This window comes from Manis javanica, chromosome 1 (assembly GCF_040802235.1).
Source record: "Manis javanica isolate MJ-LG chromosome 1, MJ_LKY, whole genome shotgun sequence".
Taxonomy (NCBI): Eukaryota; Metazoa; Chordata; class Mammalia; order Pholidota; family Manidae; genus Manis; species Manis javanica.
The window spans coordinates 69,478,673-69,501,600 of record NC_133156.1 but is presented as its reverse complement, the minus strand read 5'-3'; the positions used below and the strand labels follow the sequence as shown (position 1 = coordinate 69,501,600).

General features: G+C 37.7%; 1 protein-coding gene across 15 annotated transcripts in view; it reads left to right on the top strand.

The window, feature by feature from the left end:
* PAM (peptidylglycine alpha-amidating monooxygenase) overlaps positions 1-22,928 on the top strand; it is a 274,509-nt gene that overhangs the window by 123,741 nt on the left and 127,840 nt on the right. For all 15 annotated transcript variants that reach the window (XM_037011902.2, XM_037011900.2, XM_037011915.2 and 12 more), the window contains 2 exons: positions 8,920-9,385; positions 10,358-10,478. In XM_037011902.2, coding sequence (XP_036867797.1) covers positions 9,297-9,385; positions 10,358-10,478 — 210 coding nt within the window. In that variant the 5' untranslated portion in view covers positions 8,920-9,296. The remainder of the gene's footprint in view (positions 1-8,919; positions 9,386-10,357; positions 10,479-22,928) is intronic.

Genomic DNA, 22,928 nt, shown 5'->3' with positions numbered 1-22,928 from the left:
AATTCCCTCAGCTTTTGCTTGTCTGGGAATTGTTTGATCCCACCATCATATTTAAATGATAGTCGTGCTGGATACAGTATCCTTGGTTCAAGGCCCTTCTGTTTCATTGCATTAAGTATATCATGCCATTCTCTTCTGGCCTGTAGGGTTTCTGTTGAGAAGTCTGATGTTAGCCTGATTGGTTTTCCTTTATAGGTGACCTTTTTCTCTCTAGCTGCCTGTAAAATTCTTTCCTTGTCCTTGATCCTTGCCATTTTAATTATTATGTGTCTTGGTGTTGTCCTCCTTGGATCCTTTCTGTTGGGGGTTCTGTATAATTCCATGGTCTGTTCGATTATTTCCTCCCCCAGTTTGGGGAAGTTTTCAGCAATTATTTCTTCAAAGACACTTTCTATCCCTTTTCCTCTTTCTTCCTCTTCTGGTATCCCTATAATACGAATGTTTTTCCTTTTGTATTGGTCACATATTTCTCTTAGTGTTGTTTCATTCCTGGAGATCCTTTTGTCTCTCTCTATGTCAGCTTCTATACGTTCCTGTTCTCTGGCTTCTATTCCTTCAATGGCCTCTTGCATCTTATCCATTCTGCTTATAAATCCTTCCAGGGATTGTTTCACTTCTGTGATCTCTTTCCTGACATCTGTGATCTCCTTCCGGACTTCATCCCACTGCTCTTGCATTTTTCTCTGCATCTCATCCCACTGCTCTTGCATTTTTCTCTGCATCTCATCCCATTGCTCTTGCATTTTTTTCTGCATCTCTGTCAGCATGTTCATGATTTTTATTTTGAATTCTTTTTCAGGAGGACTAGTTAGGTCTGTCTCCTTCTCAGGTGTTGTCTCTGTGATCTTTGTCTGCCTGTAGTTTTGCCTTTTCATGGTGATAGGGATAGTTTGCAGAGCTGGTACAAGTGACCGCTGGAAGAGCTTCCCTTCGTGTTGGTTTGTGGCCTTTTCCTGGGAGAATAGCGACCTCTAGTGGCTTGTGCGGGGCAGCTGTGCGCAGACAGGGCTTCTGCTTCCTGCCCAGTTGCTTTGGGGTTTATCTCCGCTGTTGCTGTGGGCTTGGCCTGGCTGGGGCTGTTCCTCCAAAATGGTGGAGCCCCGTTGGAGGGGGAGCGGCCAGGAGGCTATTTATCTCCGTAAGGGGCCTCTGTGCTCCCTGCTGCCCAGGGGGTTAGAGTGCCCAGAGATCCCCAGATTCCCTGCCTCTGGTCTAAGTGACCTGTCCTGCCCCTTTAAGACTTCCAAAAAGCACTCTCCAAACCAAAACAACAAGCAACAATGAGAGAGGGAACAGAGAGAATGGGAAAAAAAAAAAAAAAAAAAGGAAAAAGCAAGCGATTTTTTTTTTTTTTTTTTTTTTTTGTCCTCAGGTGCCGGTCCCAGGCACTCGCTCTCTGGTCCTGCTGCCCTGTCTCCCTAGCACCAGGGTCCCTGTCCTTTCAAGGCTTCCAAAAAGCACCCACCCACCGGTCCCGCAGGGAAGGAACGCTCGATATTCTTTGTCCTCAGGCACTGGTCCCAGACACCCGCTCACCAGTCCCGCCGCCCTGCCTCCCTAGCACCGGGGTCCCTGTCCCTTCAAGGCTTCCAAAAAGCACTCGCCAAAAAGAGAGAAAAAAAGGGGAAAAACGCGCGATTTCTTCCGTCCTCAGGTGCCGGTCTCAGGCACCCACCCACCAGTCCCACAGGGAAAAACGCGGGATATTCTTTGTCCTCAGGTGCCGGTCCCAGGCACCCGCTCACCAGTCCCGCCGCCCTGCCTCCCTAGCACCGGGGTCCCTGTCCCTTTTAGGCTTCCAAAAAGCACTCGCAGAAAAGAGAAAAAAAAAGGGGAAAAACGCGCGATTTCCTCTGTCCTCAAGTGCCGGTCTCAGGCACCCGCCCACCGGTCCCGCAGGGAAAAACGGGGGATATTCTTTGTCCTCAGCGCCGGTCCCAGCCACCCGCTCACCAGTCCCGCCACCGTGCCTCCCTAGCACTGGGGTCCCCGTCCCTTCAAGGCTTCCAAAAAGCGCTCGCCAAAAAGAGAAAAAAAAAAAAAAAAAAAGGGAAAAACGCGCGACCTCCTCCGTCCTCAGGCACCGGTCTCAGGCACCCGCCCCCAGGTTTCGCAGGGAGAAACGCGGGATATTCTTTGTCCTCCGGCGCCGTTCCCAGGCACCTCCTCACCGGTCCCGCCACTCTGCCTCCCCAGCAACGGGGCCCGTCCCTCTAAGGCTTCCAAAAAGCGCTCGCCAAAAAAAAAAAAAAAAAACCGCTCCGGTTTCTCTCCACCCGCCGGGAGCCGGGGGGAGGGGCGCTCGGGTCCCGCCGGGCTGGGGCTTGTATCTTACCCCCTTCACAAGGCGCTGGGTTCTTGCAGGTGTGGATGTGGTCTGGATGTTGTCCTGTGTCCTGTGGTCTCTATTTTAGGAAGATTTTTTTTTGTTATATTTTCATAGCTCTATGTGTTTTTGGAAGGAGATTTCCACTGCTCTACTCACGCCGCCATCTTGGCTCCGCCCCCTTGCCAGCACTTTTTAAAGCATTTCAGTCTCATTGTATGTATTTGAAGGGAATTATATTACATTTGATTTACAAAGTAAGCTTCATCTTAATGAACCATGTTATGACAGCAGTTCTCAGGCAGGCGCCTTTACCTTCTAGAAGACAGTTGGCGACATCTGGAGACATTTTGGTTGTCACAGCTGAAGGGGGTATACCTGGCATCCAGTGGGTGGAGTCCCGAGATGCTGCCAAATGCCCTGTGATGCCCAAGACAGTCCCCTATGACAAATAATTTATTCAGCCCAAAATGTTGCTAGTGCTGAACTTGAGAAACCCTGCATTATAGCTATGTAACCAAGATAAAATTCAGTTTGTAAAGTTCTTCTTGCCAAGCAAAGGGAGTTACTCATTTTTCAAAACATCACCCAACTTAGATGAAAATTAACATGTAAACTGAAATCTGTAGAATTACATTCAGTAAAATATTTTTAAAATTATATATATATATACACACACACATATATATATATCCCTATTTTCTTCTGGTTACAAATGTAATATAAGCTTATAAAAGTTCAAAGACTACAACAGCATATAAGTGGAAAGTGAAAGTCCCCTTTTTCCTCACCTATCCCCATAGAAAACCATTAGAAGTTACAACTGAGTTGTATTACTCCACATTTTTAAATACATGTGTATACTGTTCTATAATTTGTTTTAAAATTAATGTCTTTTCTTTCTTTTCTGGAGCAATTGAGTCCTAAAGATGTTATGTGGGAGAGAGCAAAGTAGGCATCCAGGGAGGGAGGCCTAGCACAGGGTATGGAGCCCACCCATCTGGACTGTGGGTAAGGAGGACATCAATGGAGTGGGGTTGGTGGCCTGACATGGGGTGTTACAACCCAGACAGAGTTAGGAGGCCACCCATTTGTGTGGACAGCCCAGTGTAGGGTGTCAGCAAAGGCCCAGTGGGATGAAGGGCGTAAAGAGAAAGGCTTAGTGCAGGGTTTTAAGCCCAGGAGGGAGAGGAGGCAGAAAGGAACAAAGTCCTCAAAGAATGGTGGGGCATATCAAAAGTTAGCTTAAAGGGGCCACAATTGAGACAATTGAGAATCAAAGTAAGTAATGTAAATATATATATATATATAGTTTGTGACAGATGAAAGCCCATTGAATAAAATAGGAAACTATTTTATTCATTATGACCCATTATGAGTCCATTGTAGTGTAATAAATAAATGACTGGTCCATTTGATGTAATAAATAAATGACAAAAATGAAAGTTTGATGAGAAATGGAAAACATTCTTTATAAATATGTGATTATTAAAAAATAACCTCTCCACCAAAAATATTAACTATATTAATGGCAACTTTACAGAGGAAAACCTTAAAAGCAAAGTTAACACCATCATGTAATAAGACATCAACATTGCATGCCACCTAGTAAGATGCTGTGGTGGCCAGCTTTGGGGAAGATGATCCTTTCCTCCTTGTGTTCATGCCCTTGGTCAGTCTGTCTACACTGAGTGGGGCTGACCTGTGACCTGATAGGATATTACAGAAATGATGGTGTTCTGATGCTAGGCCCTAAAACACATTGCTCACTGTGGGGGAAGCCAGCTGCTGTGTTTTAACGACACTCAAGCAAACCTAGAGAGAGAATCGCATAGTGAGGAAATGTACTTTCTGTCAACATCCAACACTAACTTGCCCTGTGAATAAGCCACCTTGCAAATGAAGATTCTGCAGCCCCGTTCGAGCCATCAGATGAGTGCAGCTCTTGCCCACATTGGCTTACCACCTCATGAGAGAATCACCCACGTAGGCTGCTTCTTTTCCTGATGCATAGAAAGTTTGTGGGATGATATTTATTGTTCCCAACTACTAAGTTTTGGGATAACTTGATACACTGCAATAGACAACTAATACAGATTCAGTGAGAAGAGTATAGTATCATTTCTGTGATATTCCTGTCAGAGGTGCACAAGCTGAATTTAACCCTGATGAAACAGAAAACAAACACTAATTGAGAGGCATTCTGCAAGATAACTGGCGTGAAATCTTCTATAGAGTAAAGGTCATAAAAATTTAAAGACTGAGAAACTCCTAGAGTGAAGGAGATTAGAGACGTAGCAAGTTTACATGCAATGCTTGATTCAGAACTGGATTCTTTCTATAAGGCATGTTATTGGCACAGTTGGTCAAATTTGGAGACTGAGAATTAGATGATAGTTATGTGTCAATGTGAATTTTTTTTTTGATGACTGTATTGTGTTTATATAGTGGAAGTTACTTTAGAAAATAAGGTCAGCAATTTTCTCTCAAATGGCTAAAGAAAAAAAATTATTTGTACTATACTTGGAACATTTCTGTAAGTTTCAGATTGTTTAAACATTTTTAAAAATCATGCAAAAAGAAAAAGGTATGTCATAGAATATGACCTTGCTGATAAAAATAGACCCATCTTGTCCTTTTTTAAAGGGGTATAGTAGTATTCAAGTTTTATATCCAAAAAATATGTTTTCCACCAATTTCTTGTTGATGGGCATTTAATTTGATTACAGTTCTTTGCTTTTATAAACATCCTGTTATTCGTTATTATAAACAATGTTAGTAAATATCCTTAAAAATGTGTTTGTGTTCTTGTTCATTTTTTGCCTGTGAATAAATCCCTAGAGTCAAATTGCCATGTGAACAAATATGCATCCTTTAATCAGCTTAATCAAAAATCATTGTAGGAAACAACTTAAAATCTCCTTAAAAGAAAATAAAATTTATAACTTAATAGTTATATAGTTATTTTTATTTGTTTTTTCCCCCACTAGAAAGTATTATCGGTAATTATGGGCAGTTTGTCTTGATTATCACCATCTCCAGCATTAAGGTATCCTGGGCACTCAATAAATATTTGTCACAACAACAGTACTAGCAAACTTTTATTTTAATTAAAGTATCATTGATAATATTATATTGGCTTCAAGTACACAACACAGTGGTTCAACAGTTACCCCTATTATTAAATCCTCACCCCGAGTAGTACAGTTACTATCTGTCAACATAGGAAGATGTTATAGAATCATTGACTATATTCTCCATGCTGTACTGCCATCCCCATGACCAATTTATATTATGATTGATAATTTTTGTGCCCTTTTGTCCCCCTCCCCACCCAACCACCCCCTCCCCTCCCCCATGGTAACCACCAGTCACTTTTCAGTGTCTATGAGTCAACTGCTATTTAGCAAACATTTATTATGTGCCTGGCACCGTTCTAAGGATATGAATTCATTTATTTCTTTTAACAGCCCTATGAGATAGGTAGTAGGATTATTTACATTTTGTGGATGAGGAGACTGAGGCCAAAAAAAGGCTAGATACTTTCCCACTTTCCTAAGGCTAGTAAATGGTGGAGCCAGGAATCCAGGCAATTTTTCTTCAATTTACAAGCTCTTGTCTACTATGCTATACTGATACTCTCTTGCTGAGTAAATGAAACAATGAATTAATTGCCAACATATTTATTTGATTTTTTGGCCATGCAGAAATTTTAACTTTCTTTTGTTTTGTTTTTTCTCTTTTCAAATGAAAATTGAAAAGAATAGATTGCTCATTTTGTAAAAGCCAAATTAGTTTGATGGTCCTCTGTCCTTGGCTATACTTATTAACATAATATTATTGCTCCTGAAATTTAAACTATACATCATTCTAAGAACTTATGGATGTGTAAATGGAATATTTGCTTTGTATTACAAATAAAATAGTAAATCTGGGTCTGCAGCTTGAGCGTAGGAGGCAGAACCTTTATTACTTATTTTTCAAATTTCTGTCCAATTAAGCCCCCCACCTGGGCTCATATGCCCCCACCCTTTGCTGCACCTGAAGCTCTCACTGTCCCTCTCCCACAGCAGGAAATCCATCCACTCTCCCAAGCTACCTCATAGTGGCCGCGTCTTCCTCTGAAGACTGCTTTGCTTTTCTCTTTTCTCTTACCCTCCCTCCTCTTAAGATTAAAACGATCTTTCCTTCTTCAAAGTTTCCTAACTTTTTATAGTACTCTCGTAGGAATACTCTATAACCACATTTTATATTAATTGTGTTGTCTTCCTTTCCCTTAATAGACTATATTCTCTTTTAGTTTTATTCGTTTTAGAAAACTCCAACGTATATTACAATATGTTATACAGAATATGAAATTAAGTATGCTTTTTTGGATGAGGGAATGAATTATCTCAAGGAAATATATTTTGGATTTTAAATTTTTTGAAGATTTTGATTATATTTAAATCAAAATACTAAGATTTGAATGTTAGATATGATTTTTTTCATATGATGATTTGTATTTTGTATTCAGTTTACAAAGTGTCAAGAACCAAGGAGCATAATTAGCTTTCATTTCTGTTAGACCTTTTGTTCTATTCATGACTGCAAAGATCAACTGCTTCCACCCACAACTTCAGTTCCATTTTCTTTTAGTGGGTGGTTTAGGGACATCAAAGATAGTAAAATCAATCAAAGAGATAAGTGGAATTTTTTTCAAAGGCTAGTACTTAAGGATGTATTCCTGTTAGAGAATTTTAATACTAACTTTCTTTTTAAGTGTTTGTATACCAAATCTCTCTGCCAACTGGAAGGACTGTCCTTGAATCCTGCATGAAATGATAAAATATAATCCCTTCTTCACATATGGTTTTAGAAAAAAGAGCTTTAGGGAATGTTAAGTATTGTCATTGAGAGGATTAAATTTTGTTTCTCGCAAAAGCAATACATAGCATAACCTTCAGGCCAGTTGTTTTTCTTACCCCATAAGGAGTTCTTTCCTTTCAGACAAAGCTGAAGGTTTTTTGATGCTGAAAGCTCAAAGAGTAAGCCAAAGGGAAAGTTCAAACAAATATCATCAGCGTTCTTTAAATGTCATTGCTTATGTAAATTAGCCGTGGTCCTTGGGTGTTGGTGAGCCTTAAGCATGCCTGGATCTCTTGGGTGGTCAATCACGCTTTCTCTGTATGTGGTGTAAGGTGTTTCCTCTAGCAAGCCTTACCATGAAGTCTTCACATTTAAAGTTAATTCATGCTTTTTGTTAGTTTTAGTTTCGTTTTTTGTTGTTGTTTGTTTTTTTTATTTTGTTTGGGTTTTCCTTAGGTTAGTTTCAGTATCTTGTGATTTCCAGAGGGTAAGTCAGAGACTAATGTATTATTGTGGAGCACCTCTATATGGTCTCACTGGTTTTGTTTCATTATTCATCTGGCCCATGGATTTATTTTGAGATTCCCCAAACCATGTTTAGTTTTAGTGATCAAACTAAAGCTTTAAGAAATCTTTTTTTGTGTGGAATCAATTTTATATTGTGAATTACACATTTTAAAATAATGCCTCTGACAAAAGTTTGCAAACTTGATACCTAATCTGAAATATATCAGAAGCAGAGTAAAGTCAGAATACACATAGTTTACGATTTAGCTTAGTTGAGTCCTCTTCATAAAATGTTGAGATGTTGCACTAGTTCTGCACGGCCTCTCATTTTTATTAATATTCAATTCTTGATCATACCCTTTGTAGATAAAATTCATTGGGGGTCAGCTGAGACTCTCCCTACTGTTCCTAATTGCATTGCATTGTAAATCTCCAAATTTTATTGAGGAAAGAATATCTTTTGGAGGGCATGCTTTATAAGTAAGAAATTATTAGCTTTGTATATTAAATACAGAATTTAAAAAATATGCATTTATAGTTCATACATCGTGTTAGCAGTAGATTTTAGATTTGTTTTAAAATAATCCTGAGAACTCCAGCGATTACTTCTGTAGTGATTATTCATGGCGGGGGCTATCTTTCTCCTTAGATCTGTAGCTCTGTGATGTGTGTGTGTGTGTGTGTGTGTGTATTTGTGTGTGCGTATATATATATATATATATATATATATATATATATACACACATATATATATGTACATACCTTTGTTCTCAAAGTCTTTTTCTATCTGATTACTGTTGTATCCAAGTGCCTTGTCTCTGCCTCTCTCAGCTTTTTTTTTTTCCTTGTGCCTGAGCCTGTCATTTGTGTGAATAACTTTGTTTACATTCAGCAGAGGTATTAACTGCCTTTTTGATGATGGAAGGGAGAGATACAGGGACTTAGGAGAAGGAATCTGGAGAGTGCGGTGGACCCAAGGGAAAAGGGGGAAGTAGGAAAAGAAAAGGAGAGTGGATGTGAGAGAGGAAGAAAGAGCAAAGGCAGAACAGGGGCTGTGGGGCGGGGTGGTGAAATCCTGGGGGCTGGTGGTGGGGACGGAGATAACAGACCAGCATTTTCCCCAGGCTTTGGGCTCAAGCCTGTGAAACTACTCATGTACTAAAGAACCTCAGCTAGGATTTGCTGAGGACAAATGCTGTAATGTGTTAGTCATCCATTATCTGCTTCTATTTTTGCAGGTTCTGAACGATGACTGACGCGGGTTTGTGTGATAGCCCTCGCAGTCCCCGTCCCTCCCGGGGGATGAGGAGTCCGCACGTCTAGCCCCAGCACCAGGGCAGAGCGCAGCTCTGGAGCGAGGCCGGCTGCCGCTCGCGGACCGGACCGGAGTACCTACCGCCTTGCCACGGCTTTCCGCCTGCGGCTGGGGACCCCGGCGCCTCGCCGCGTGCGGACCGCTGCTGTCGCGGGCAGATGGTGTGTGGCGGCCGCAGGACGCCCGCCGCGCCCCGGCCATGAAGTAGCGGCTGCTGGCGGCGCCGCTGCCCGACCGCGGCCCCAGCCCCGCGCTGCGCTGCGCTGCGCGTCCTCCCGGCGGGGCCGGAGCGGCGTGGACATGGCTGGCGTTCCGAGCCTGCTAGTTCTCCTCCTTGTTTTCCAAAGCAGCTGTTGGGGTTTCAGAAGCCCACTTTCTGTCTTTAAGAGGTGGGTGTTTGTGTTTGTTTTTGGAAGAGGCGGAATGTTGTTTGGATGGTTCCTGTGCATGCTGTTCAAAAATGGAATCACTTTTACCAACAGGCGTTGGAGAAATATGCAAGGTTGATTTACTTTGCTGAAACGACAGGGCATTTTAGCACAGCAACTTCTTGTAAAGTCCCTCTTACAGAAGAAGCCCCACTGTATTGTAGCCAAGCTACACTGGCTTCCAAAACTCCAATTAGAAGTTGTGATTTCCAATACTAATCACTCCCTCTTGGGGAGATATTTCACAAACTACAGTACAGTCGTTTAGACTTGAACGCCTTCTTGTTTATAACAGCTCAAGAATGAAATATCAAGATAGATGGACGGTGGGGAGAAGCGGATCATGGACTGTAATAGCTCACAAGAAAACACTGAGCTGTATACACACTCCTAATGATTACCATATAAAATATTTACGCACTTACACATTTGTAATTCACATAGCAGTCTTTTCTCCTCCTCACCTCCATACAACTCTGCCTACTAGCAATATTGTTGTTTTGTTTCTGACTAGAAATACAGGGCTCATAAAATAGTTACAAAAATTTTACCAGCTTATAGTTAACATTTCTGCCATTAGGAAGTTGGCATACTTGTGATAATCTCTAATGTACTTGGACTGTATTTTCATTAATTAGAAACAAGTAAATAATTCTGAAAAATTTTTATTGAGTCAAGTTTTAAATGCAGCCTGCTTGTTGATTTGATTGTATTTTGTTTTCAAGTTAGGCTTACATGCATTACTTTTGGACTATAAAATGCAATTCTGATGTTCTTGGAACATTATATAGTCATCACATCTTTTAGAGTTTTCATTGGGTCTAAATCAATAACCTTTCATCTTAAGGTCATAGAATTCCTTTTATTTATCTCCTCTCATGTAAGTTGAGATTCCACATGTTTAAGGGTGTTGAAATTGTCTTCTTTTTGAAGGTTTAAAGAAACTACCAGATCATTTTCCAATGAATGTCTTGGTACCACCAGACCAGTAATCCCTATTGATTCATCAGATTTTGCATTGGATATTCACATGCCTGGGGTTACACCTAAACAGGTAAGAGGAATTCTGTATCTCATTATTCACTTGTTCGGTATACAATCTATAATTAAAGCAAGAAAACTGCATTTATAGCAGCAGTATGTTCTTTAAAAGTGGACATTTGCTTTCAAGCCTCCTAGATAGGGCTATAATAGTCAAATATTGTAAAGAAGAGTAAATCTATCAAGGTAAATCTTTCAGTTAAATTTCTTTTTCAAATTTTACTCGTATTGTTATTTGTGTTTTGAAATGAAAACTTGAAAATTTATGTTTTGAAATTCTCGGTGGAGTAATAGCATCTGTAATATAGCATGTAAGTATGTATTAAAATATAAAATACTATTCTAATAAAGGGAAATGATATTGAGCAGCTGCATCTAAGAGATTACTTTGTTTAAATACCCTTCCATTTAGCCACAAGTTGAGAAATGAAAGCATGTGTTTACTGCCAAGAATTTGGAAAACAAAACATTGCACACTTTTAAAAGTTAAGAAAACTGTTCATACAGGTGGTTGATTATGAGTTTTCTTTAGCATGATTTGCTTGTCATAAGAGATGTATTTTGAAGAAACAAGAGCAAAGCTCATACAAATGTGACTTACAGAACATTTTGAGTAGAACTAAGTTGTTGCCAGGGCTTTTTCTACCTGAGGTACACAGAAGAAGCTCAAACGCACTGCTGTTATGTGTGCAAGATGTTTCATTGAGCACAAAAAGGCCAGAATTAATTATACTTTGCAACCAAGCTGTGCAGGGATTTATGTGTGTCATTAAAAGATAGTCCTCTCCTTTTGAAGAGCTGCAGAGACAGGGAAAGACCTGGGTGTTGCAGAGCTGCAGTGGCTGATGACTCATTGTTGCAGATAACATTCTATTTTTCTTTTCATTCCTTTTTTTTAAGGAAAAAAACTGAGAAAATAAAAGTATCCTATTTATTGGGGAGAATTCCTTTAAAACTGACATCCAGAAGCTCTAAAAAATACACATGGTCCTTTTGGAGGGGAGTAACTATTGACATTCATTTATTTGAATACCTGTATATTACCTATCTATCAATAACTATTGGCTATTATAAAAACAACCCTTACCCTCCCACCCCTGCCCATCCCCAGGTGACCAGGAAGGTGACTTCTTTGTACGTTCATTTGTTGGTGTCCTGGCCTTTAATTTATAAGCTTGCTATTTAATGTTTAGTCAAAATTGCTGTGATGAGATTGGGAATAGGAGTGAACGGTGACAGCTGCTCACTGGTGATGTGTGCTGCTTCTTATTTCTTCTCACTTGTTAAAGTGCCATTTCCCTTAGACTCACATAGATTCACTTACTATTACTTATTAGAAACAAAATCCACCAGTTGGTCTTTAAGCACAATTTTCCCACAAGAATATCATTTGTTCAAATAATTATTTGCTGTGGTTCATTATTATTCTGTTATTTTTCCCCCCATTATGTTATAGTAATATCATTTACATTATTTAACAATAATAACAATAGGTAACTGTGTTGGGGTCAATATTCTCAGAAAGAGTTCCTAGAGGAATTGATGAGAAAAGAATATAGAAAAGTTCAATTTTCATAAATTAAAATGTGTTTACACATATTTGTAATCTTCCAATTATCATAATAATGCCGCAGAAAGAAGAACATAGAGTAAGTGAATTGTGACTTGTTATTTTGCACTGTCTGCACTCAGTTATGCCTCATGCAGTGGACATTTACCAGTTGCCTTCCCAGCATACAAGTCCTCTTTGCTCCTTCTCTGAAGCCCTGTACTTCCCAGCAGCTGTCTACACAGGATCCAGAGATGGAGCACATGGACGAGGACTAGCGAATCACTGTGTCCCGCCTGCCCTTCCACAGTGATTGGTTCACACAGTGTGTGACCTGGACCAGTCCAGTCAGACCTTAAGAGACTTCTGCTGGGAATGCATTTTTCTGCTGCTTGTGAGCAAAAGGCACATAGTCCTGTGACCTGCTGAGCCCATGAGGGGAGCCATGCCTAAACTAAAACTAATACCATAGAAGGCAATGCAGGGAGACGGAAAGAGGGCAGGTTTTGGAGACATTGCTACTTGGAGAATTTTGAGTTATATTAGCCTTTCTTGACTCAGTCAGTTGAGTTTGTTTTTTTCTAACTTATAACTGAACTACCTAACTGGATAAGTGAGTCAGTTGTTCTACCTGATCAGCTCACAACTGCTTGTTAGCTGTTTCTTCTACTTTCCCCCATCACTCTGTTTGACCACGTGCCACGGGTATTTACTGACTTGATCCAGCTGAAATACAGGTCATATACCTCATTAACTGTCATGAGAAGTGATAGTTATATTCCCCGTTGAGTATCCCCAGGAAGAATGGGTGCAGAAAGCCCAGAGCCCCTTTCCTCCTGAATGTGGTGTGCTCGGGGAGGAAGAGCCAGAGCTGTGAGAACATGAGAACTTCTGATGAAGAAAGTATTCTGTCCTTAAAATGCAAATAAAACTCAATCCGCACAGATTCTAAAAACCAAAGGAGATAAAAAGTCAAGGAAAGAAAAATGAGAAAGTATTAGAGGAAAGAAATAAAAGATAGAAGGGAACAAGAAGAGTCATCCAAAAAAAAAAATCCAGAATAGAATGATGAAGAACAAAAAATAAAGGGAAAAAGAAATCAAGAATACCTATAATATGAAGAACAACATTAAAAAGATCATTAAGAAAAAGAGGAGTAAGGAAAATGTAAAGAAACAAGTTGTAGAATGCAGATAGAGAGAACCTTAGCTATCATCTAGACAGTACAACTAACTGATTTTGCTGATGGACTGCAGGTCTAGATTAATGTCCAGTCATGTCAGGCCTCTGAGTTGGCAGTCCGTTCTTCCTTACCATAGACTTCAGAGCAACCTTTAAGAATTGCTTTCATTAAAGCAGCTCTGGAGAGCCTGGGGAAAGTAGTTTATTATTTATTGTGATACAATTTTATATTCAAAGTAAGCCGACTCATTCCCTTCTCTGACTTGAAATTTTCAAAAATACTTTCCATCATCTTTAGTAAATTTCTTATTAATCAAACTACTTTCTCAGACTTTGGGACAATTAGGGGAAAGAGTAAGCAGCTTTTAAGTACCTACGGTGGAGATAAAGTAAGCAGGATCTGGTGTCTGATGCACTGGCCTCAAATCCAGCAGAGCTTCAAAGTGGTGGTGTCTCAAGACCCTTCCTTAGTATTTTTTCTTCCTCATTTGATTCCCTTTCTCACCAAGGACACTATGCGCCTTTGCTGTCACCAATTCTCATATCAACAAACAGAATAATTTGATAAACTGCCTGTTCATGGTCATAGTAAAGTGCTATCATCAATTTGATGTGTTAACTGTCTCATGGAGGTTTGATTTTAAAATAAAATAGGTAAGGCATAATTACAATGACTTTACACGAACTTTATTATCTAAATCTAAGCCAAATCTGGTGATTTAAAAAGTAGGCTTTGGGGCCAGGCTGACAACATTCTTGTAACAGCCCTTGTAGTGTCCACTCAGGTATGTTTTTTGACCAGCTAGTTCTGCTCCTTCATCCATAGACAGGATAATAGCAGCATCCACTCAGGATGGTCCTGAGGACTGAACAAGAAAGGCAATACTAGTAGCATATTCAGTTGCCCTGCATGAGGTGAGTTCTCAGAAAATGTGAATTCATATTGTTATTGTTTCGTGTGTTGTGGGAAATGTGAATGAACTTAAGATGAGAAAGAAATTGCCAACCCTTAATGCTTTCAGTAATGACTTTATGGAGAAGGCAAGACAGTGTAATATTTGTCAGAGAGGGAAGGTAGCCAAATGAAGAAAAATAGAATGTACAAATGTGGGCAAGAGGAACCTGGGGAAAGTAGGGAGGAAGTAAATCTTTAGTGTGCTTTTTCTTAAGTAGTTATTTCCATGAAAAATGGCCCTTATGATCAGAGAATGAAGGAACACTGAGAATGGATATGTTTTTCTCAAAGTCCTAATACATCTTTTGTAATACATGGAAAAGATGTTATCAAAAGCAATTTCATCTTTGTGAAACTTTAATTTTTTATATTAGTTTGAAATCAGCCTGGCTTTTTTTTTACTTTCCTGAGGACTTTGTACATGGACCTTACAAAAATATCACATATCTCTAATTTAAGTCCTTTCAAATAATAGGTTTTCATGGTATTTTATTTATCTGTTATTTGTGCAGCTCAGGTCCTCTGCCTTCTTAGCTTTGAGGACTTGCAAATGTAAGTCAATTCGTAAAAAATACAGTTTTACACAATTAAATATTTTCATTAAACCAAGTAACTTGAAACAATATAAGAACTGAGTTTCTTTCCATTAGGATGTGTTAGGGTGTCATTAATGTCATCCTTTTCCTCCCTTATTTTGGGAGCAGTTTGTGAACTGTGGAGGAATACCCTTTTTCTTTTCTTCACCTCTTGCAAATTCTTGTCTCAACCTTTATCTTTCAGAGAGTCACAGGTCATGCTTTGAAATCAGAAAGCAGCCTTCCCCTGTGTCCTGGAGCACAAATATCTATCACCAGGAATGCCAGGAAATAAAATGATTCTGAGTTTAAAGATCAGATCAGGTAGCCCAGAGCAATAAGTTGAAATCTAGAATTAGACTCTTAAGTTATCACTTATTTCAAAGTAATGGTGAAAGAATGTAGTCATTGAAATAAGACCAGAATGAACAAAATATTCCTGTGAAATATTTTGAAAAGCTTCCCACAGTGTTTGTTTCTCTTTGCTTTTTTCTGAAAAAAATGGACAATGATTATAAAATGTTTGCTAATATATTTTAACTTTTCCATTTAATAACAGAAGGGATACCTCATTCCTCCACAATGTACATGTAACCATGTAATAAGAACACAGCTTTCATAGGCTTTTCTTACTTTTCTTACCCATTTAAGAAACCAGTCTTAAAATATTAAGCTGTTATAACAATTGCTTTTAAACAGTATTTCCTCAGGATATCTGCTTATCACTGATATAAATGCAGAATTACTGTGGGGTCTTAATTTTCTTAAGTTCAGAATGCTGATTAAATTAGACTTTTTCACATAAACTCACTTAGTTGTACAGAAATTTGGCCTATGGCTAATTTGGGAGAGATTATAATAAATTGAACAGATATTTTTAATTCAATCATTATGGAAAAATAATATTCCCAGTCAAATGCCTAAAATTCATGACAGAATTAGCAAGGACCCCAGAAAAATGAGTCTTTAATGGAGTAATTTTTAGTTCTTTGGGTCATGATTTGTTTGTTTCCTTCTCTCTAGTTATTCGTATGTAATAATATTTACATATTTAAAATAAAAATTCTGAGTTTTCTTTTGGGCATGAGGACCAAAGGGAGGGAGATGCCCCACACTCTCATTTCTGTTTCCCTCATTAGCTAGTTTGACTTTCACATTACGTCTCATTAAACAAGGGGAAAAAATTAATCTAAGAGCACCAGCACCCTTCTGGACACCAGTGGTAGGTTATTTGTTACTGTCCTAGGAGAGAATGGATCCAGGCTCTTCTCGAAGCAGCTGGATGATTGCGGGCAAATGCCCAGAGAATACCCTACCCCAAGCCCCCAGCCCCCAGAAGAGTTTGTGCATCTGGAACCCCATGGATTCCTGACCACCTCTGTGTGGTTGCTCGTCATATCCTACCCTACCTTCTCTAGTCCTTTGACCTGTCCACCACGGCACTCACCCTCTTCTGGTCCAGTCTGTTCACTAGGACAAACATGGCAAATAGGTTTGCATTTTCTGACAAGTCCATTTGACTGAGAGGAGTTGTCTGGAAAATGTTAAGAATTGTGAGACCTTGAGTGTGAAGGACAGATGTGGTGGTCCTTGTAGCCAGCCCAGTATCAGTGCATTTCTGTTGCTAGAAATAATAGGCCATGGGTGAAGGTGGATTAAGTCATTGTCTTAAAATGAACGTGAGTCATAGCACTGAGTGTTTCTTTTTCCTCCATTCTTATTTTTTTCTTCCTTCACAAAAATAAAAGCATGGTAATCTTGCTATATTGAAGGAGGAAAACTGAGATATAGTCTAATTCTGGACTAGTATTTGCTTTTTATTTTGATAGACTTAGGCAATGTGTGTAAAATTCAAGATTTGGAAAAAGTAACAAAAAAGATAAAAGTGCTATACCTTCTTGCCCTTCCCCAAACTGAGGAAGTAATATTATCCAGTCTACCAATTGAGAAGATAATAGCAAAGAAAATTCAGTGATTATTAGAAAGGGTCACCAAACACTTGTTTTGTTTACTTTACAGCCTCACATTAATTTTTTTTTCTACTTTCTATTTTGAAAGTTCAGGATTGGTGCCATTTAAGATGCTACATGGGAAAGTCTCAAATTCTATTTATTTGTATAATTCACCCTTGCTTCATCAACAAGGCTCAATTATACAAATTAAACAGAATACAGAAATGTTAAATGGATCCTGTAAACAGCAAAATTAAACTCACTTGTAGTTCATTGCTAATTGCTTAACTTTAAATTATGATTTATCCTGTTTATTTTTACTAAAATCTATTTAATGTTCACTTAGAGAAGATATGATTGAACTACTGACAGTGTTTGCATGAGATATATTCTAATTCTGGACTAGTATTTGCTTTTTATTTTGATAGACTTAGGCAATGTGTATAAAATTCAAGATTTGGAAAAAGCAACAAAAAAGATTAAAATTATATATATATATATATATATATATAAAACCTGTCATGTATCTGCGCTCAGAGCTGTGAATATACAGTGACTGTTTTTTCCTTTTTTTATTAAAAATGGGAAACACAAAGGAGACTTATTTTTAATAATTTTTAGGCATTTTGAATTAACACAATACTTAAAGAAAATATTAGAAAAGGGAACTACAGTCTAAGAAAAGGGAACACCTATTTTCTCAATAATATTTAGAGTTTTTTGTTTTGTTTTTTTCTAGTATTTTTTTTAAAATGAGAAAACATTTATTGAGTGCTCATTATGTAACAACTACTGTATCAGGCACTTCACATTGTTTCACTGATTCTCATAAGAACTTTATGTTCAAGGTAATGTTACTTCCATTTTTTTGTATGAGAGATTGAAACTCGGGAAATTAAATAACCTGCCCATAGCCAAGTAGCCAGTAAAATAGAAGAACAAGGATTTAAATACAGATTTATTTGAATCTGAGACCCATGCTCATTTCATAATTCTTTGCTGTCAACCTGTTAATGGCCTATGGGTTTCCCAGAGAATGTTACCTACATATATTTCGTATGCACGTAAGTAGTGTACATACACATGTATTTTTTATTACACATATATTGTAAAATAAATGTTCTTTTTGTTAAACAAAATATAGATTACTGGTTCCATCCTAAATCCATGAGTAACTTCTCCCTTATATTTTCTCATGTCTATCCAGGGAGAAATGCTCCTAATATGAACCCTGATAAAAATATTCCTGATCACCTGGCTGTTAAAAGAAACCTTGAAATTAACCTAGTTTAGCTTATTTTAATGCAACTTTGCACTATCTATGTCTAAATCTAAAGCAGAGATTAGCAAATTATTTCTTAACGTGGCAGATAGTAAGTATTTTCAGCTTGTCAGCCATACGGTCCTGGTTGTAATTGCTGTAGTTAGAAAGCAGCCATAGACAATATGTAAATGAATGACTTGGCTGTATTCCAATAAAAAACTTCATTTACTAAAACAGGCTGCCACCCATGGGCTGTCAAAACCATTGCATATGCCATTTAGACTAATAAATGGATTTAACCTTTGACATCCCATGAACTATGTCTTCTGATTTATAGAATAGAGAGAATAAAAATACCAATACAAGGCTAACAGTGTTTTGATTTTTGTTCCTTAGTTACCTATTCAGTTTGCATAAGCAAATAGTCATAAACAAAGACTTCTCCTATTTGGAATATTGAATTTCAGACTTCTTCATCTCAATAAACAGCAGTCCCTGTGTAAGAGTTCTTCCAGGCCTAACACACTGGGGTCTTGGCTTCTCTTTCTCACAACCCATGAACAATGTGCCAACAAATCTTGTTGGTTCTACCTTCCAAATATATCCAGAAGTCAGCACTTTCTCACTACACCCATCTTTCCCACTCTGGCCCACCCACTGTCCTCTCTTTCCTGAATTATTGCAATAGCCCTCCTAACAGGTCTCCCTGGCACCCTCGGGTCCCTGGACTCTGCTCCATATGGCATCTCCACGGATCCTATTAAAACAGAAAGCAGATCACATCACCCTTCCATGAATACTCTTTAAGAACTTCCATATCCTTCACATTTAAAACCAAAGATTTTATAGTGACTTCCAAACCCTTCATTTCTTCCTTTGATCTTTTCCCACTCCTGTGTCTTTCATCCCTCATTTCCGTTATATGTTGATATAGGTATTAGACAAATCAGAACCCTAGGTCTGTCATTTTATGGAGATCTTAAGCCATGGTTAAGGTACTTAAACCATAAAAAGCTCATCCATAAAATGGGGATAATACTAATTCCCATTTGATAGGATTGTAGTTAAGTGAATTAATATGTGTAAAGCCAAGTATTGCTCAGTAAATTCTAGTTATTATTGTTTCTTCCGAGAAGGACATTGCAATGAATGAATGAAGGCATGCTCTCAAGTAACTAATGCAAGGCACTAAGGTATGAAAGATACCTTGAATAGTCTAAACAAAGAATCACAGAGGATCAAGATGAGCATGAAAAGGGTGCTTTTAACAACAATTTTCAGTCAGGATGCAATCATAATTTTCTAAAGCAAGTCATACAAGCAGATTAGAATCTGCATTTTTCTCTTGCTTCATTAGGAAAATGTAGAGACAGTAGGGTTAAAAGAATGTAGCTCAATGGGGAGGGAGGGAGATTTGGAAATAAATGTTTAGAGTCCCTACGAAGGCACCATTACAGAAATAGTGCTGTAAGTAGATGAAGTGATCAGAACCTCAAATTTTATGATTTTGTCTTTAAAACAGTTTAGTGAAAGAATCTAGTTGATACAATTTACTAAGAGAACAGTTACAGTATACGTTTAGGCACCAAACACCAGCTCTTCCAAATGTAAATAACAAAAATTCACAGTGAAGTTGGTTAAAATCTAATTATAGAAGGCCATTTGGTATATACCAAATAGACTTCTAAAGGGAAATGTATAAAGCATTTGAATATTTCAATCAACAGAATAATTTAATACATATTTAAAATGCAGTAAATATAATTTAATATCTAAGTAGATATAAAATTTTACAATTTGGGAAGAGAACATACATTCTCCTTGAATGTATTACAACATTTATAAAAAATCACATAGCTTGACATTAAGAAAATTCAGTTGATTATAGTCATTTGAGTTTTATAGCGCTCATCCTCTGATAATAACCCAATAAAACTAGAAATAGACCAGGAATAGATGTCATGAAAAACTTAGCTGCTTAAAAATTAAGGACCATTCTTCTACACAACCCCTGAAACAAAGATAAAAATAAAAACTGAAATTATAAATTATTTTGAGCAATGGCCAGAAAAATACTACGTAACAAAACCCATGAGACCCAGCTAAAGCAGCACTCAAAAGAAAAAAATCATTAGCCTGAAATTCTTTTATAATGAAAAAGTAGAATAAAAGTAAAATTATGTAAATATTTAATTTAAGAAATTAGGAAAAGAGCACTCAAACCAACAAAAAGGAAGAATCAGTACAGATAAAGCTGAAATTAATAAAACAGATCAAACAATAGAAAGTATATATTTTGAAATGGATATACTCCATTGAAATGGATGTAATCATAGCTAGCCTAAGTAAGAATAAAAAAGTATACATTATTACAAAGGGTAAACAAAAAGCTTTACACACTCTAATGTGCAACTCAGTGTTTGTTAATTTTATAATCTGGAGGAAATGGGTGATTTTCTAGAAAATGTTTGGCTATCCAAATTGACCTAAGATGATATTTTGAAAAGCGAAGCACCACTAACTATAGAAGAGACTGGAAAGGTAAAAGACACACACACACACACACACACACACGTGCATGCACACCATATGCAAACTTTAAAAAATGATAATCATTTAACCAAGAACAGACTCAGAATGAGTAAAAACACTTATGACAGAAAAAGGGCTAATATGCCAAGGATAAAAAGAGGCCCCACAGACTCCTGAGAAGTAAAGCAGCCCAGAAGAAAAACAAGTGAAGACTGTTCAAGTTAAATTTAACAGAATGAAAAAAAATTTGATCCTTTTAATAATCATAGAATTAAAATTTAAGACAATAAGATACCATATTTTTTCACCCATTAATTTGGCAAAAAAGTTAAAAAGAGCCATATAGACAGAGCTTTTAAGGATGAGAGCACACAGGTAGCCTCACACATTGGTGGTGGAGGTCGTATTGCCATGGCTTTTTAAGAAAGTTACCTGGAATTATCTTTTAAAGTAAAAATACTCATACCCTTAAAATTGTAGAAGGAGATCATTCCACAGCATATTATGCGGGAAGTGGAATACTGAGGCAGGTCCACGTGTTTTGCCCTAGATGTATTGTCATCATGTGTCAAGTGAGAGAAGCAAACTGCAGAGTTCTGTGCAGAGTGTGATCCTGTCATAATAAAAATAAATAATAATAAAATCCTTACATTATGTGTGTTGTTTGGGGGGTATATTCTTGCATGGGTATGGAGAGGATAGAGGAAGGCAGATTAAGCTGTAAACACTGATTCTCTAGGAGAGGTAGCAGCTTTTTTGGTATAAGTTGTTTTATCATGAAAAGGGCCACCTATTATTTTATATCTGCTAAAGATTAATAAATAAACAGTATCACTAGCAAAAAGAACACCAACCAAAGGATCTTTTTCTACCTTCCTAGTAGAAACCTCTAACGTTCTACAAATCTCTAGAGGGGTTTTTCACACAATGCTTCTAATTGATAAATTTTTAATTCCTATTCCTTTGCTTTGCAACAGTGCTATTAAGAGGGCTGATTAATTAAAGAATTTAGGAAATTTGGTACACATTTAGAGCCAGATATGTAGGGGGTCATTCTTCTATTATAGTTGGTCTGAAAATTATTTGTGGAAGGCAACCATGCGTATCTTTCCACATTAGCAAGAAAAGTGACTGTCTTTGCACTTATTAGCCACCAGAAAAATCCTTTGTTTTACTTATTTTTAGATTTATGTAGCTTGAATTAATATTTCAATAACCCTATTCAAGAGGAGCATTTGGAACCATTCCACATGAATGTTTCATTCTTTAAGCAAAAGTGCAGAACACTCTTTCAAGGCACAGATTGCTTTCCACAGATAATGTATTCTACTTAATCAAATATAAAGGCACTAATCTGAGATACACATTAAGGACTAGCTCTGTTTAGCATGCAGAAGTCACTACATCCAACAAACCTCAGAGCATTTTTAAACGGTAAGGATATACAAATAACAAGTACACCGTCTCATACTCACCCCTCAGCTAATCCAACATTAAATGAAAACATTTGCAATAGCAATATCAATTTACAAAGGGCAAATGATGTTTCTGAGATTTTGGAGTATTTTCTTTCATAGATTACACATGTGCACACAGTTAGCACCTTAACATCCTTATTTAATAATTTTATTTATAACTTTCTTGATCATTTTTAAATGTTTTAATTTGAAAGTAGAATCCTAAAGAAAACAACAAACTCTTAACAAAAGTGGACATCAAATTAAAGCAGCAAAGTACCACTAAAATATTTCAGCCTTCACTATTTATGGAAATAAATATTAATTTGGGTGATACAGAAGTGATTAAATTATTTGCTTCCAACTGAATGATCATTTTGCTATGAAAATGCAAATACTGTTTACCTCACTATTTCTACAATTGATGTTATTAGTTATAATATTTAGCTTCCCCATTTTGGCCATGTTTAAATATTAATTTTACCTCCTTAATGTATTTTTCATAAATGCTACGGCAGTACTCAGATGTTTTACTGTTGTGGTTTCATCTATTTGCCTCAGACTTTGAAGGCGGACACAGTGGATGTAAGAAAGAAGATAGATTGGCAGCCTGGGTAAATGCAGGTATGAGAGAGGTGACTGTAGCAGGGTCAAACAAGTTTAGAAGTTAACAAATAGTCTCTGTATTGTTTTCTGCTGTCATAACCACTCCATACTACAAAATGGAGAAAATTGTGCTCAGGGGTGAGGAAATCAAGTTTCTGCCCTAAATAGCTCAGAATTGAGAGTAAAAAATGTGTCTTATTCAACATGAAATCTGTGACTCTGCCAGCGGTGTATACTGTTCCATCTTCTACCTATCATTTATTTAGTCAGCAGAGTAAGCTTGGGTCTAGAAGCCCACAGCTATTAGGTGTAAGGGAACTTTAAGTCCTTCAATCAATTATGGCAGAAGTCACTTGAAATAAATAAGGTATTTCACACAGTTACAGCCCAC